This window comes from Cydia strobilella, chromosome 22 (assembly GCF_947568885.1).
Source record: "Cydia strobilella chromosome 22, ilCydStro3.1, whole genome shotgun sequence".
Taxonomy (NCBI): Eukaryota; Metazoa; Arthropoda; class Insecta; order Lepidoptera; family Tortricidae; genus Cydia; species Cydia strobilella.
Window position 1 is genome coordinate 3,777,548 of NC_086062.1, and position 15,207 is coordinate 3,792,754.

Below are 15,207 nucleotides of genomic sequence, written 5' to 3' on the forward strand. Positions count from 1 at the left end.
GCGCGTTACTCAGAGATGTGCAAACCCGTTGTCGATTATTATTACCTACTAATTAGCAAACTGCAGTATCGTTACAATAAAATAAATGCATAAGGGGTTACATTATCACAAAAGGTCAGTACCGTCTTTCAAACCAAGTTGCTTAAATTAAGCACGAAAACAAGTACCGTAACAGCACAAATAGCAGTTATTTTAGCAAAAACAACTCCTATTACAAAATGTATGGGATTAAGCCATATCTATTATTGATGGCGCTAGCGTGTTTGTCGGAACTGCGCGAAACGATTTCTATTAGGAGATTGTTACTTTCATATAATAATATTATTCCTCCATGACTCGGTCACATCACTAGGCGACGTCAAGTGCCGTTTTTGGCGTGGCTAGCTATGCTATTTACTGGGTAAGTCGTATTATAACATAATGTTGTTTTTTTTTTAACCTTCTATTCATAGTTGAATTGTAATAAAGTTATACAATATAGTAGAAGGGCAAAATAAAATAATGCAAATACAAACAAAGAAATATAGTTATTTATTAAAGAGTCTTTGATAAATTAAGTTTGGACGGCAAATGACGTCGGCGGCGTGAGTGGCACAAAATGTCGACGACGTGATTTACCGTCTTTGGCGGTCAAAAGGTTAATCGTGTGTTCACACACATATCAGTGAAAGAACATGGGTCAAAATCATAAAAATAATAAATACAAATAAAAAAAACATTTATCCATATATATATGTCGCGCGCGCTTAATGAGCGGACGTGTTTTACCCTAAGGCAGTGTCAATATATTCAAATTTTATAGTGGAATCGTGTTATACGTTTTCAAGGTGATGTCGTCGCGATGTGGTGGCTGTGACGACCTAATCTATGATATTTCCTATATGGAATGTTCAAATGAATCATGCAAGAAGTTGTTTCACTTGAAGTGTTTGGCTTTGCCGAATGAAGAGTTTGAAACTCTTACGGAGCAGTATAAAAATCAATGGTTGTGTCCAGGATGTGCCTGCTTGAGGCCAAAACGGGACGATACTCCGGTAAGGGGAAGAATAATGGACCAAACCTTTACTCCTACGAGCAATGTTAACACGGTGCGCGGCAATCGCAATCAGATGGATGTATCTTTGAATGAAAATGAGTCTAAAATATTAGATGTACTCTGTGGCTTGCGGGCCGAGATGGGGGTGCGTATGGATAACCAAATGGAGGCATTTAAACGGTTAGAAGCCCTCTTTGTTAAAAATCAAGCAGAGTTGTATGAATTGCGCGAGCAAATGAGGGTTGCTCAAGAAAAAATACACAACGTAAGTGAACTGGAAAATGAAATAAAGCAGTTGAAAATTAAGAATGGGAAACTCGAAACCTACATTAGTTGCATAGAAAAGAAGGAAAAAAAGTCCATATTATCTCCAAATACAAAAACGGAATCATATGCTGAGAAGGCGTGCTCGAAAAATCTACCCGCAATAGCCGCGAATGTAAGCGCTAAAAGTCAGCCGGCGGCGGCGACAACTTCAATGCAACCGTGTGGAGCCACGAAACAATCGAGTCTACCATCGAATGCGGAACGGGCTAGTGAACCGGGTTTGGAAACTAATATTAAGGCGAAGGAATGTACAGAAATAAACGGTAATACAGACATTAATACTGAATGGATTCAGGTGAGGTCGAAAAGGAGAAGTAGATTTCCTAATAACGAAGTAAAGAGAGGTGGAAGAATAAATGCGATGGACATTCAGGGCGCAGAACGTAAAAAATATTTGCATGTTTGGCGGCTGAAAAAAGAAACAACTTTAGACAGTTTAGAAGCGTATGTTAGGGATATCTGCGGCACAGAATGTATAGTGAAAGTGGAGAAAATAAAACATAAGTCGGAGCGTGACTATTCTTCTTTCATAATAAGTGTTCCGGAAAGTTTTTATGAGAAACTTTGTGAGCCGTGTGTTTGGCCAATAAACGTTGAGTTCTGTGAGTGGGTGTGGTTTCGAAAACCCAGGGACCCTAAATACACCCCGAAATAAATCGTACGAGGTGTATTATCAGAATGTGAGAGGACTTCGGACAAAGTTGCAAGAATTCAATGCAGGACTGGCGTCGTCAAATGCCGATTTATTTGCAATAACTGAAACAGGATGCAATGAGTCTATTAACGATGCCGAAATAATCCCGCCTGGTTATAAAATTCTCCGTTGCGATCGAGCGGACGGACGTAAACAAGGCGGCGTATTTCTCGTGGCCACACCGCGTATGGAGCTACGGCCCGTGCAGTTACCGGGTGACGTCATCGTAAGCGATAAGGTGTTCGAACTGGTTTGTGCAAATGTGTGTATGCATAATAGGGTATTATTCTTGTGTTGCGTTGTTTACATCCCACCCAATAGTAAAGATACTGATTACATGACATTATTTAGAATTATTGAACAATTATGTCTCGCACATAGTCGGGTGGTGGTAATCGGAGATTTTAACTTGTATTCTTGTGCTACATCTGTTACCGACTATTTTGAATATTTTCAGGCATATTGTGGATTCATTCAGAGAAATGGAATATTAAATTGTAATAATCGTCAACTGGATTTGGTATTAACATCCCTGGGGGAAGCCGTTATAGTACGCGCTGCGTCGGAGCAACTAGTCCCGGTTGACTTGTACCATCCGCCACTACAGGTGTTAGTTTCGTTGGCGAGTACCGCGGTGCGCGGGGGCGGGGACGAGGCCGATATGGGTACCGATACTGATGGTCAGCACTGTCAGCAAAAGTGGAACTTAGCTAAGGCCGACTATCCACGATTATACGCAGCATTAGCTTCTATTGACTGGACACCGATGTACAGTTTAAATAATGCAGAAGAAAGTTTACAGTATTTTTATTCAAACGTAAATGCCGTTATTACAGAGTGTGTTCCTAAAAAAACGAGTAATCGTATTGCATCGAGGTACATCTATCCCGAATGGTATAACGTCGAAATAATTCAAGAAATAAAGTATAAAGCTTCTCTTCACAAAAAATATAAGGCTATTGGTTCCCGAGATAATTACCTAAAGTTCGCGAAAAGTAGGGCACGGGTTAAAACTATGATTCAAACAGCTTACGCACAGTATCAGGACCGTGTCCAAGCACATCTAAAAGAGGACCCAAAAGCTTTTTGGAACTATGTCAAATCAAAAACTAAACATGGAAATGATCAAAAGCTGTATAAAGATGGGGTAGTTATCAGTGGAAAAAGGGGTGCAAGTGAGTTCGCAAAGTTCTTTCAAAGCGTGTATAGTGACACTCCGGCTAAACTTAACGTGACTGCAGCGGTGACAGAGGCGGGGTGCTCGTTCAACTCAGCGCGCATACACGTTGACAAGTTACATCTGGCTGAAGTTGTGCGTGCACTTGCAAATCTTAAACCAAAGCGGTCGGCCGGACCTGACGGCATCCCCGCGTTTATATTTAGAGATTGTCGCTATGTGTTGGGCGAGCCGCTGCTGCACGTTTACAATATATGCTTAGAGACAGAAACTTTTCCAGAGGTGTGGAAAACAACCCGTGTTGTTCCAGTTCCGAAAGGAGGGGGAAGTATAGGGGTTGAGGGATACAGGCCGGTCGCAGTCTTGTCTACCCCCGCTAAAGCATTTGAGTCCGCGTTGCATAGTATTATTTATAACCAATTGCGGAGTCAACTGTCCGACGCGCAGCACGGTTTTCGGCCGGGTTGTAGTACAACTAGCAACTTGCTCAGTTACGTGGCCCAAATTACACCGGAAGTGGACAGTGGGGGGCAGGTTGACGCCGCTTATTTTGATTTTCGTAAAGCGTTTGATGTCGTTGACAATGATATTCTGCTAAGCAAATTAGCTGGCGTCGGCTTTACCCCCCATTTACTATATTTTTTTGCAAGCTACATGAGCGACAGACGTCAGTATGTTGAGTACGCGGGATTCAGGTCTGAGTCTTATTTCGTGAGATCTGGCGTAAGTCAAGGAAGTAACCTTGGTCCGCTGGAATTTATAGTAATGGTCAATGACTTGCCTCAGGTTATCAAAAATTCGGCTTGCCTGCTTTTTGCTGACGATCTAAAGATATATTTACCCATTAAAAATACTTCGGATTGTGCTAAATTACAGTGTGACATAGATAGGGTGGTTTCATGGAGTAAAGCAAATAAGTTGTATTTTAATACGTCCAAGTGCGTGACTATTAGTTTCACTCGAGCGCGAGACCCCATTGCACATGACTACCAAGTTAACGCGGAGATTTTAAATAGAGTGACAGAAGTTAAAGACTTGGGAGTTAAATTCACAGCTGATCTAAGGTTTAGGGATCATATCGTCAATATCTGTAAAAAAGCCTATAGAATGCTGGGTTTTGTGCTTCGGCGGTCCCATGGCTTTACAAATATTGGCGCTATTATCGCCTTGTACAATGCACTAGTCCGTAGCAGCCTTGAATGCAACGCAGTGATCTGGGCACCCCATGAAACGAAATATAGCTTAATGGTGGAGCGTATCCAGAACAAGTTTGTACGTTTTTTGTACTGGCGGAAATATGGTGTATACCCTTTCTACCCCTTAATGTATCCAACTTTATATGTGCTTGGTATGGTGGGATACAACGAGCTGCGGGTGCGCAGGGAACTATGCCTGGTAACATATATTTTTAAGCTACTCAGGGGCAAATTGTACAACAGTCAGGTGTTGAGTTATGTGAGTGTCTATGTGCCCGACAGGTATGTGTGGCGCCGGCTTCGGCCGCGACTACTGGCCGAGCCGCGCGGGCGCACCAACTTGCTCGGTCTGGCGCCGTTGACGCGCGCTGTGCGGACCCTCAACATAACGGCGGAAAATATTGACATATTCTCATGTTCTCTGAATGAATTCACAAAATCAGCATTGTATATATTATGTTATAGACGTGATGCCATACTCTAGACATGTGTTATTAATAGTTACACTATTGTCTTAGGTTTACCTGTAAAAATAGTTGTAAGTGTGGAAAATAAATAAAAAATAAAAATAAAAATAAAATATATATATATACATTTTTTGATACTTTAATTTTTAGTTTTAATCGTGTGTTGATAGATGGCAGTAAATTTACTGTGACTACAAAATTTACTATGACTCTTTGCTGTAAATATTCAAAGTATGAAAATACATTCAATAAAATTATATAATATAAATAAATATTTGGGAACAATCTTACACAAATTGGTCTAGCCCCAAGCTTGTACTATATGGGTACTTTGCAACGATATACATACATATATAGAGACTGAGTAACGATCTACAAGTAGATTTATTTACTGATTCCTGGTCTAAGCTAGCGTCCAGGTGGCTCGCTTACTGGGAGAATATGAACAAGTGAAAGAGCTGATGAATAATTTCTGCACTGTTACTTTTGTATAAGTGTGTTAATATTAAGTAAATTGCAAGTGTAATTGGTGTAAACCGTTCTTGTAAATAAATAAAATAATAATAAATAATAGATAGATACATACTTATATACATAGAAAACACCCATGGCTCAGCAGGAGCAAATATGTGTTCATCACACAAATAAATGCCCTTACCGGGATTCAAACCTGGGACCATAGGCTTCATAGGCAGGGTCAGTAGTACGGGCGATTTTGGGGTGGGCTAGTTCTGCCAGCCCAGCTCCTCGAGGAATCCTATCAGTCGACTTTAAGAGGTACAAATGCCAAATAAAGGTTACATAATTACCTGAGTTACAAGATTCAGCAATGGCTTCTACTTGGGATTGTGAAACTCTCTTGACACATATCACTGAAGATGCATGATTCTTGACATATCTTGATATGTCTGAAAAAACATGACTAGGAAAATCAACCAGCATGTCATCAGGAAGTGGATCAGCATTAAAATTTCTTGATGGTATGGCAGATCTCTTGAGCCGATTTTTTTTGTTATTAAAATCCCTGTTTTTAAAGTGATCGGCACATAAATATTTCAATTCATGTAATTTCTCTATGGGAACATATGCTAAATCTTCTTTTCCCACTAATTTCACCCACTGTCTGCATCTAAAAACATATTATCATTAGAACAGATTTCATTTAAGGTCAAAATCGTAACGCCGACTTAGAATCCGTCTGTTTGTGGGCTTCATCTTTCGGGTTGAAAGTCAACGCCATGAAGTCGCAAGCGATCGTTTTTGGAAGTCCTTATTACATCTCCAAATTGTCTGAGCAGGTGGCACCTAGAATTTTCTTTGATGGTATACCAATTCCTTTCTCACCCACTGTCAGAAATCTAGGGGTCACCATGGATCAGACACTTTCCTGGGCGCCTCATGTCACTGAATTGAGCAAAAAGCTGTTTGGATCGCTCCATTCTTTAAGGCGCCTGCAGAACTTTCTTCCACTTGACACCAAAGCCATGCTCGCTCGCTCTCTGTTACTGCCTTTACTCGACTACGGCGACGCTGTGAATCTTGACATGACAGAAGAGCTCTTGGACAAGTTAGAGCGCTTACAGAATGTCTGTATAAGATTCATTTTTGGCCTACGGAAGTTCGATCATGTATCTTACTACCGTCATAAACTCAATTGGCTTCCAATCCGCCGCCGCAGAGATCTTCACACTCTTTCTCTTCTCTTCAATGTTCTTTTTACACCTTCTTCTCCTGTATACCTCTCTCAAAAATTTCAATTTCTGGCTGAAGGCAGTGGCCACCGTCTCCGTTCTAGCGCGAATTTATCACTTGCCATCCCCTCTCACAAATCTCGTGGATACAACAAGTCCTTCGCAGTGCGTTCAGTGAAGCTGTGGAATGAGCTGCCAGTTTCGCTCAGACAGGCGCAATCGCTTGCGTCGTTCAAGGAGAGGTTAAAGAAGCTGTGGTTATCTGATTGACTAATGTGCCTATATTTGTATTGTATGTTGCTTTATATTTTTCTACTTTTTTCCAATTTTTAGTGTATTTTCCCCATTCCTTTTTGTGTAATATATTATATGTTTATCCTATTAATTTTGTATGTATTTATATCCTTTATCTTTCTGGTACCTTGTTGTACATTTTGCTACATTTGTCACCCTCTTTTCACTTTCTCCTCTCATCTACTCAAAGGTTAACTGGAAGAGATCCCTCATAGGGATAAGTTCGCCTTTGTACATCTTATTATTTGTACCATGTAATTTTTAATGTGTATATTTGTACAATAAAGAGTTTACTACTACTACTACTACTAAAATCGTAAGTAATTACTAAATATATTAAATAATATAAAATATGTATGGACGGCAAACAACTTTCCATTGAAAATATTCGAAGAAATATTATAATTGTATTGCGAATTGTGACAAAATTCCCTAGTTCACAATGCATATGAAATATGAAACATCTAATTTACTTTGTTTCAAACGCAGACCCTAAATATGGCTAATAGTATCTAAAGCAATACTTACCGGTCTTCATCCAAGGGAAATCTTGACATAAAAATCCTTTTTTTACAATTGTCACTTATAGTTACAGAGCGTACTCGACATATTTGACATGTCTTATATTGACATGGTTTATACTTTTTACTCGGTGGCATTTAAAAAAAAATGTACATAAACAACAAAGACTAAAGTCAGAGAAATCAAGATACAACTGTCCAACAGTCCAAAAGATCAAACACGCGGGCCACCGGAGGCGCAATCCAATGCAACAATGACAAGTTTGTTTTTTAATTTATTTCATGACCATGGATACAAGTCCTTCAGTCGCATTTATAAACATTACACAAAAACCTATAAAAATACACATAGCCATTACTAAATGCATACAAAATACGATAAACTAGTAAACAAAAGAATAAACAATTATCAACTAGCAAAAACACTTATTTTACTTTCTCTTTTGAAACTTAAAACACAAGCAATTTATGTCAGATATGACAATCGAATATATACATTCAAATTAAATAAAATTTCTTCTTCTTCTTCTTCTTTTAAAATTATGGCTTCAGCCCAGTGGGACTATTTCGCCAGTATCAAGGTATTGAGAGGTTTACAAACGACAAAAATTGTACGGTTGTACAAGACAGTGTACGGTGATTTGTTAGCTCTTGTAAATCGATAGCTAGACTTTACAAGAAGCACGTGGACTACCGGCCGTCGACTCCAAGATGGTGGTTAAACGCGTTTCAAAATTAATTCTCCATTCACTGCACACTACCACATTAGTTTACTGTATAATAAGCTATCGATATTACACTTTAAACAATATTAATAAGCAAAAAACAAAGTAATTAATCACGATGCTAACTATCAAGATGGCGCTCGAACCGGAAGATAAAATTTCTTTCAGTGTTTAAAATAAAATTTCTTGACACTGACAACAAAAGGCCAGCACTGGATTTTGATTCGATCCGATCTTTAAGCGGGATTTCCATTACGAAATTAGTGGCGTGAAATTAATGTCGTGTCGTGACAGTAGTTTTACCAACAGTTTCACGTGTAAAACGCAAACGCGCAAAAAGAGCCGACGAAATGTTCCACCGCCGCCAGTATCAAGGCAATATCAGGAACCACATTCTCTTTATTACAAGCTTTTACCATAGAGTAACTTATACTAGAGCGGTACTGTCATAGTACATTTTGTAACCCCAGTAAATTCACTGCCATCTGTCGACACACTTTAAAACTAAAAATAAATATTTATAAAAATACGATAAAATGTATTTAAATATGGATAAATGATTTTTTTATTTGCATTAATTATTTTTATATGATTTTGACCCATGTTCTTTCACTGGTATGCGTTAAACTTATAAATAACAAACTCAACAGTCAACGCCCTCTATACGAGTGTAGGCCAAAACTAGTGGCGCCATCTGATCGAGTATCAAATTTTCGTGATTTTCGAGGCACGTTTTTTCCTTAGACTGTATCCATCTATTACGGAGTTATATCTATCTTTGCTTTTACTTAACTTGCATTGTATGTACCGTCAAATGGGGTGAATAGGCACGGCGGAGGGAATAGGGACAAGAACCGGGAATGACATTTACCTGATAATTTAAATGAAAAAATGTATCACAAACTGTGTCTTGCGATTGAAAATAATAGTAGATTATATTCTTTTGGTAATAGAAAGACTGGAAAAGCATGAAAGTCGGGATATATTGTCAAACTAACAGTTCAAAATCTGTCAACGAATGGTTGATATAGACTATATAGTGCAGCCAGAGCATCCACGGAAGGGAATTCCTCTTAAACTGCACAGGGTGCGATCATTTAGGCTCTAGGATGTGAGGATAAACACCCTGCCAACGGTAAGCGGTGTGGTGATAGAAAGTGGCTGTTGGCATCATGTCAAACAATTCTTCAGAGCACAGTCCATTGTACAAACGATAGAAAATACACAAGGAGGCAAAGTCTCTCGTTGAACTTAACGGTTCAATGCCTATCATGCCTATGCCATGCCAATATCTATGGTTGAAATGAGATGAGACTGTCCCTGGCCAAACTATTTAATAAGTACTTATAATAATCTTACCTGTATTGGATGGTTGTAATGTAGCCTGCTGTGTTGCTTCATTAGAAACATGTGGCAAGTTTGAGGTAGAGTCTTGTTCACTATTCTTTGGTTGACTCGCATGCAAGATTTTCAAATTTTCAATGTTACTTTGTTCTGGAAAAAGGTACATCATTGTCTATTAATTGCTTTTACTCATGTTTGACAGATTTGTTCATTGTCTATCAGTCTATATCCCTTTGTCTGGCATACTTAAATTCTACTGGCAGAGACAAATCCTGTCCCATCCAATTAAGTCCCGTCATTGTGAATAATAATGAGTAAAAATCGCAAAAGTTTAAATCAGTGCTCTACTGGAAGAGGCCTATACCTCTTATGAGGGTTCTGGAGTAACTTTTTTTAGTAATTAAGATTTATCTTAGATTAAGTAGGAATACTTTATAGTGTATGGTTACCCAGAAATACATACCTTTTTTTTTTCAATGGCAGTGAAAAGGTTAAAACCCTAACTACTACATATGTATACCTAATTCTGAAAGATAATCTTATGGATTAATACCAGTTAGAAACAGTGAAGGCACTGCTATTCTTTTTAACCGGTTGTTGCGGTTTTTGTCTGCATCCTTGAAATGTTTATCACACATGATCCTGCGCCTGTAGTGTTCATAATCCGATGATTTTTCCAATTTGCCACCAACAAGAATGACCCATGATTTGAATTGCTCTGGATACATGTCAGGGTTTGGAAACATATGGGTTATAGTTCCTGAAAAAAGAAGTTCATTCTTCTTGTATTATCTGTCTTGCTTATTTACATGTAAGGTATGATAATATCATATTTTAATACCTTGCATGGAGTAGATATGGGACTTTATACTATACAGACGTTTATCTTGTTTTAGTGATATTTTTTACGAAACCTGAACTTACCACTGGTTTTACAGCCAAAAGCACATAGTCTAGGCATTGTAGCAGATTTACTGAGAGTGGCTTGTCTTATCAACAGTACCACAGAATAAATCTACTCTAAAATTGCGTCCATATCGTACAAATCAACACAGAGGAGCAGAAAATGCAGAAAACCGGAGTTACTTCTAAACAGCAAGGCGAAGGAACGCAGGGTTACAACTCAACGCAGTTTCTAAAAGTTTTAACAATAAAGCATCGCTATTAGGGAACCAAAACGAAGAACAACTATTTTAAACTTGGGTCCATTCGCTCCCACAGTGACAGCAAAACAAAAACATTACGTCTTGATGTTGACGTTTACGCAAGTGTTGCTAGCATGAGCAAACAAAACAACCTTGAGACAACTTTAAAGGCAATGACAGACGGGCGTAACGGATCGTGACCTCGGTCTGCATATCTCTTTCTGGCTCTCAAGGCGGACGACCATCCAGACGAACGAACAGGCCGCGGACCGGACCAAGTTTGCGGTATTGAACGCCCGTCTGGTATAGCTTTTACTGACGATAAATTATAGTTTGGCAAGCAATTTTTGTCAGTAGAAAGGTAAATTTAAAAAAAATTTAGGCGCAAAGGGCCTCCAATAGAGAATTTGGATTTCGCGCCTTTTTCACTGATAATGTGGGTTTTCCAGAGTACACCTAGTCTTGCAAACACAATTTGTCAGTAACTAAGAACAAAGAAACAGAAACATCACAGAAGGGAAAATAAACGGAAGAAGAGTGAGGGGAAGACCAGGAAAGTTATTTGAGCCAAGTAAAGAAGCATGTAGGGGCCATGACGTATCAGGATGCTAAAAGCCAGGCTTCAGATTGACCAAGGTGGAGACAACTTCATCAAGCTGCACCGACAAGAGACCAGCTCTTAAATTGAATGAATGAATGAAGAATAAAGAAAACGGACGTAGTTACGCGAAAACGTTCCAACCCACAAGTCACTCGAAAATGAGTTACCATAACCAGGGTACTATTTTTGACATATTACATCATGTGCACACAAAGATGCTAGTATTTTTAGGTTAGTTTCATCAATAAAGTTTGACCCAAATGTTCCAACCCACCATTATGCCAAGGACGTGTACTCAAAATAAAGTAAAAACATTACATGCATACTGAAACATATTGTTAAAAACTCTTAATAGAATAACATATCGTTATAATGTTCCACTTGTCTTGGAACATTATACTAAATTCATAAAACGCACATTTAATTGTTTCTTAAATGATCCATGTGGGTTGGAACGTTTTTGCAAAATCTTTATACATTTTTTATTTCTGCAAAAATGTTCCATGTAATTTGAAACCTTTTAGATTAATCCATACTGTTTTTTTAAGCTGCGAAGACTGTTTTAAATAAATTGGAACGTTTTATTATAATATATTATTTTCTAATTTTTTGCTATAAACGATCCACATATACTTGATCCATTTTTGCTATTAAATATGTTCGAGAAAAAAATATTTTTTACCAAAATAAATAACTATGGTATATTTAAGTTTATGTATTTAGTCAAAAGAATCAATGGACTATTTACAATAAAGGTGGCAACATTATTATTCTTTGCTCCCGTAAAATGACAGCACCAACGAAACGCACATGTGAAACGAAACGCCGCCGCGGACCTACTTGTCATCGTAGTGTGAAAACAAATGCCGACAAAGTAAGGCCTGCCGTGTTGTCTTCTTTTGTTAAATTGGACGTAGTTACGCGAAAACGTTCCAACCCACAGCGACCCCATTTTGAGATAAACGCAATTTTGTGTTTTAGTGGTACACTTTTTCCCTGTAATTATTTCAGGCAAATACTATTGGTTTTACTGTGGAATGCCAAACTGGTTATTGAATGATATGCATATTTTTTGTAAATACATAATACAAGGGGCATATAAATAGGTAAAACGAGTTTGAAACGTTTTTGCTAAATTTAATTTTGTATGAACGTTGTTAAATAGCAATTATGCATAAACGTTCCAAAACGAATTTAAGTGTATTATTTTATAAATATATCTAAAATAAATTTAATATGTAAAATAATAAATAACAATGAGGAACATACAAAAACAACAAAAAAAATTTGAAAATATATTACAAAAAAAATAGGACGTGATCTTTTGAGCTTAGAACCTATGCCAAAAATTAGCTGATATGGTTCCAAAAGTTATCAAAAACTTATATTAAACATTCAATCATCATCGTATTCTATGATCTCGAATTCCGGAACTCCACCAAACCCATCAACATCATCAGTAGCTTCTTCATAACATCAATATTATTAAAACCTGTAAAAAAGTTAAACCTCTTCAAGTTTACAAAATGACAAAGACAGATTTTTTTAGTTCAACTAAACTGGAAAAGAAGATTATCAATAGGAAGAGGTTTACAGACTCATCTAAAGTTAGTTGGCTACATACAAAAGAAATTAAGTTGGATAAAGATAAAATGTTTTCTATTTTTATGCGGTCTACGATGGAAGACGATTTCATACATAAATACATACATACATACATACATATAATCACGCCTATTTCCCGGAGGGGTAGGCAGAGACCATGGATTTCCACTTGCTACGATCCTGACATACCTCTTTCGCTTCCTTCACTTTCATAACATTCCTCATACACGCTCGCCGGTTTAGGGTCCTCTTGACCTGGCCTTTCTTCAGGATTTCCCCGATCTGATCAGAGAAAGTCCGCCAAGGTCTGCCCCTTCCAGCTCCCGTTTCTACCTCTCCCTTATACACTCTCTTTGTTAGCCTTCTTTCACTCATTCTTTCCACGTGTTCAAACAATCTCAACATACCTTTCTCAATTTTTGTCACTACATCTTCGCTCAGTCCACACTTTTCCCTTATCACACTGTTCCTAATTCTATCTTGTAATCTCACACCACACACACTTCTCAACGCTCTCATTTCCATTGCATTCACTTGGCTCTGATGCCTCTTCTGCCAATAATAATTCTCTTCAAATAATAATTTGATTTATTTTTATTATAATACCTTTATCTTTATGTTGATTATACCCAACTTTCGCTACCATACATAAGTGTAGGCACCAGCACCCCTCTATGCACAGCCAACCGTGCCTTCGTTGTCGACCAATGAGTTGAAAATTGATAAAAGAATAAAGCGAGAACTGCAATACATAAAAGAATCTGATATTTGTTTATTGTGGCCTAATGGCAAACCGATTGCTCCAGCGAAATTAGTGGACTTACAATCCATGTACCACTACATACCTGAGGATTGCCTTCAATTTTATAGAACGCTTCAAAGTTCTGAAGAAGCTACTGATGATGTTGATGGGTTTGGTGGAGTTCCGGACTTCGAGATCATAGAATACGATGATGATTGAATGTTTAATTTAAGTTTTTGATAACTTTTGGAACCATATCAGCTAATTTTTGGCATAGGTTCTAAGCTCAAAAGATCACATCCTATTTTTTTTGTAATACATTTTCTATTTTTTTTGTTGTTTCTGTATGTTCCTCATTGTTATTTATTATTTTACATATTAAATTTATTTTAGATCTATATTTATAAAATAATACACTTAAATTCGTTTTGGAACGTTTATGCATAATTGCTATTTAACAAGGTTCATACAAAATTAAATTTAGCAAAAACGTTTCAAACTCGTTTTACCTATTTATATGCCCCTTGTATTATGTATTTACAAAAAATATGCATATCATCCAATAACCAGTTTGGCATTCCACAGTAAAACCAATAGTATTTGCCTGAAATAATTACAGGAAAAAAGTGTACCGCTAAAACACAAAATTGCGTTTATCTCAAAATGGGGTCGCTGTGGGTTGGAACGTTTTCGCGTAACTACGTCCAATACTCATCCCTAGAAAACTATACTATATACTTTCATAATAATAATTATTATTAAAGCTGTTTCTTTTCCCATCTCAGGTTATTTGCTTTACTATTTGTTTCGTCATCATTTTCTTGGATAGGAACCCCTGTCTGGGTATAGGCCTCCTCTATGCACACACATACTTTCATAGCAATGACTAATATATTCGTAGTCTTCAAATGTCTATGTGGTTACAGTTGCTGACAGAGGCTACGCTCTGCTTTCATCTGAATGTGGTAATTTATTATTATGAATTAATGACTTATTAGTACATATGTGACGTTTTCAACAAAAGGTATCACATTGTCGCTTACTATAGTTACTATGAGGACGAAAATTGCTTGTATCTTCATACGAAAAACCTGTCAGAGCAACCTTATGGCAAGCGACAATGTATACCTAATTCTGAAATAATCTTATGGACAGAGCTCGGACAGGCTATTGCAAAAACAAATACGGTAAAAGGAAAAGGCGCAACCTTTTCGACATTTGTTGATTTCGACAATGAATATTTAGAAATTAATTATTAAGAAACACTTAAAAGCATCTTGTTCTATTTTTGAATTACAACTTTACTGTTTTGCGATGGTTTGTCCGAGCTATGCTTATGTATTTATACCAGTTAGAAACAGTGAAGGCACTGCTATCCTTATTAACCGGTTGTTGCGGTTTTTGTCTGCATCCTTGAAATGTTTATCACATATGATCCTGTGCCTGTAGTGTTCATAATCTGATGATGTTTTCAACTTGCCACCAACAAGAATGACCCATGATTTGAATTCTTCTGGATATTTGTCAGGATTTGGAAAACGATGGGTTATAGTTCCTGAAAAAAGAAGTTCATTCTTGTATTATGTCTTGCTTATTTACATGTAAGATATGTTAAAATCATATTTTAATAGCATGCATGGAG

The 15,207-nt window shown here is 37.5% G+C and overlaps 1 protein-coding gene across 4 annotated transcripts in view; it reads right to left on the reverse strand.

Moving 5' to 3' along the window:
* LOC134751406 (uncharacterized) overlaps positions 1–15,207 on the reverse strand; it is a 34,598-nt gene that overhangs the window by 19,112 nt on the left and 279 nt on the right. Inside the window, exons 1-3 of one of the 4 annotated variants that reach the window (XM_063686803.1) lie at positions 10,397–10,613; positions 10,026–10,232; positions 9,488–9,622 (exon numbers count right to left, since the gene is read on the reverse strand). In XM_063686803.1, the coding sequence (XP_063542873.1) occupies positions 9,488–9,622; positions 10,026–10,232; positions 10,397–10,433 (379 nt within the window). In that variant the 5' untranslated portion in view covers positions 10,434–10,613. Of the gene's footprint in view, positions 1–5,706; positions 6,027–7,410; positions 7,838–9,487; positions 9,623–10,025; positions 10,233–10,396; positions 10,614–14,913; positions 15,121–15,207 lie in introns of those variants that run through there. The other 3 variants (XM_063686802.1, XM_063686801.1, XM_063686800.1) reach the window with 3 other exon arrangements.